Below are 2,634 nucleotides of genomic sequence, written 5' to 3'. Positions count from 1 at the left end.
GGTGCAATTTACTCTTAAAAATATTCTAAACAATAATTTACAAACAACTAATACTGAAAACAACTAAAAGCATAATTTACGAGGAACCAGATAAGACGTGACAGCCATGTACCAACTACAACCTTCTGTGCTGGGCGATGGGCCAAGAGAAAGTGTTGGAGGTGATAAGACGTGACAGCCATCTACAATTTACAACCTCCTGTAGGTAAATAGTTGTTGGACGGTTGATTCAATCATGAGGGCAAGTATATATTGCTAGTTTTGTTGATCCCAGCTAATACTATATTCATCTCTGCTTCTGGACGGTTCATTCAATCATGAGGGCAAGTATATATTGCTAGTTTTGTTGATCCCAGCTAATACTACTTTCGTCTCTAGCTTATACTAGTAACCCACCCACAGCACAACACAATGGCACTAAGCGAGGACAGCAACGACTTGCTCCAAGCCCAGGTGGAGCTCTGGAACCAGACCTTCAGCTTCATGAAGTCGGTGGCGCTCGCCGTCGCCTTGGACCTCGGCATCGCCGACGCCATCCGCCACCACGGCGGCGCCGCCACCCTCTCTCAGATACTCTCAGAGATTGGTATCAACCCATGTAAGCTTCCTGGTCTCCGTCGCCTCATGCGCGTTCTCGCCGTCGCCGGAACCTTCACTATCCAGGAACCAGAAACCTCGTCGGACGGGCATGAACCTGTCTATAAGCTGACAGCAGCTTCCCGTCTCGTCATGAGCAACAACGACGGCGAGAGCTCGGCGAGCCTGTCCCCTATGCTGAGCCACGTGCTCAATCCTTTCCATGACTCGCAGCTCAGCATGGGCCTCGCCGCGTGGTTCCGGCACGACGAGGAGCCTGGCCCGTGTCCGTACGCCCTGATGCTCGGCGCAACCCTGTTTGAGATGTGCCGGGGCGACGACGCGGTGAACGCGTCCATCAACGACGCCATGGCCGCGGACAGCCGTTTCCTGATGCGGATCGTCTTGAAGGAGTGCGGCGAGATCTTCCGCGGGATAGACTCGCTGGTCGACGTCGCCGGCGGGGTCGGCGGGGCCGCCGCCGCCATCGCAGCGGCGTTCCCGTCGTTGAGGTGTAGCGTGCTTGATCTCCCTCACGTTGTCGCCAAGGCTCCGTCTGTTAGTGAGGTGCAGTTCGTTGCTGGCGACATGTTTGAGAGCATTCCACCCGCAAATGCTATCTTGCTCAAGGTATGTCGTTGCTCCAGCACTTAAGAATGCTATCTCGCTCAGGTATTGGACGAATGCAAGACTAACTTAATGCTTATATTGTTTATTTCAGTACGTGTTGCACGATTGGGGCGACGAAGAGTGCATCAAGATATTGGAGAACTGCAAACAAGCTATCCCTTCACGAGATGCAGGAGGAAAGATAATAATAATAGATATGGTGGTTGGATCTAAGCCGTCGGATATCAAGCTTCTGGAGACACAGGTTTTGTGTGATCTCGATATCATGAAAATTGGTGGGGTTGAACGAGATGAGCAAGAGTGGAATAAAATATTCCTTGAAGCTGGATTCAAGGACTACAATATTATGCCGCTAGGTCTCCGATCAATCATTGAGCTCTATCCATGAATGCCGTGTGAACAAGTCCGAGTAGAAATAAAAGCACATGATGTGGTGAGCGTACTAGTGACTTTCTGCTGCTGGACTATTATAGATGAAGTTTCAGATTTCAAATTTGGTCAGTTTTAGTCTGTTCAATGAAATTGTGACGAGCTATCACACTTCGCTTAGGAGGATGACCGGTCTTTGGAGTCATCACTGAGTAAAGATTATTCTTTTCTTTATTCTTTTTCTTTTTCCTTTTTGGAATCTCTCACATTCACATCAAGTGTTCCACAGTAGAGTAAGTGGCACATTACACAAGAACACGTACCATAGCCATATGAAGTTTGATTAAAGTTCCTCCCGTATATACACTATGTATTTGTTCACAACTTGTCCAAATTTATGTTGTACACTGGCAACTACAGTACAACACAATTATACATGTCCAGATCCTTCTTGCTAGCTAGGAGTTTAACCTTTCTCTAGCTTATGCTTATCAATTCATCCTCATTCCCCGATAACGCATTTACAACTTGATGGTTAAGTACAATGCAGTACTCCCACCACTTATCATATTTAACTAACCATGATTATGCATTATCTAAGACATATTCATATTTTAAACATAGGCGCTTTCGCATAAAACACAATTTAAATTTGATGAGAACTACTACCCAGTTAGAATCAGGGGACGACTACCTTCGATTGGCCCTTTCCAACGAACATAACTACCATCCCGGAAGGTCAAGAAAAAACTACCATCCCGGAAGAATATGTTGGAATATATGGGCTTGGCCCAATTATTCAATAATTCATCTAAAAGAATTAAAGCCCACTAATAAATGGTAGGGAGTTAAACGTGGTTAATACCATATTGGTTGTTGAGGAGAATTTCAATCAACTTAAAATGTGGACTGATTGTACACCCTATATGAAGTTGAAAAAGGGAGTTGGTGAGCCACATGTGTGCACTTGCTCGCTCGCCAAGGCCGTGGGCAAGGGCGAGGCGAGGTGCGGACGAGATCGGGTGGTGCGAACTGAGCATGAGTGGGAAGTTTTTGCAC

General features: G+C 46.7%; 1 protein-coding gene across 1 annotated transcript; it reads left to right on the top strand.

Moving 5' to 3' along the window:
* Positions 1-304: 304 nt before the first annotated feature.
* On the top strand, positions 305-2,032 carry LOC117836602 (5-pentadecatrienyl resorcinol O-methyltransferase). The gene is made up of 2 exons (XM_034716069.2): positions 305-1,206; positions 1,298-2,032. Exons 1-2 carry the CDS (start codon positions 412-414, stop codon positions 1,592-1,594), a joined length of 1,092 nt encoding a protein of 363 aa, XP_034571960.1. The 5' UTR covers positions 305-411; the 3' UTR covers positions 1,595-2,032.
* Positions 2,033-2,634: the final 602 nt, after the last annotated feature.

This window comes from Setaria viridis, chromosome 9 (genome assembly GCF_005286985.2).
Source record: "Setaria viridis chromosome 9, Setaria_viridis_v4.0, whole genome shotgun sequence".
NCBI classification, from domain to species: Eukaryota; Viridiplantae; Streptophyta; class Magnoliopsida; order Poales; family Poaceae; genus Setaria; species Setaria viridis.
This window is presented reverse-complemented; position numbering and strand designations above follow the sequence as displayed.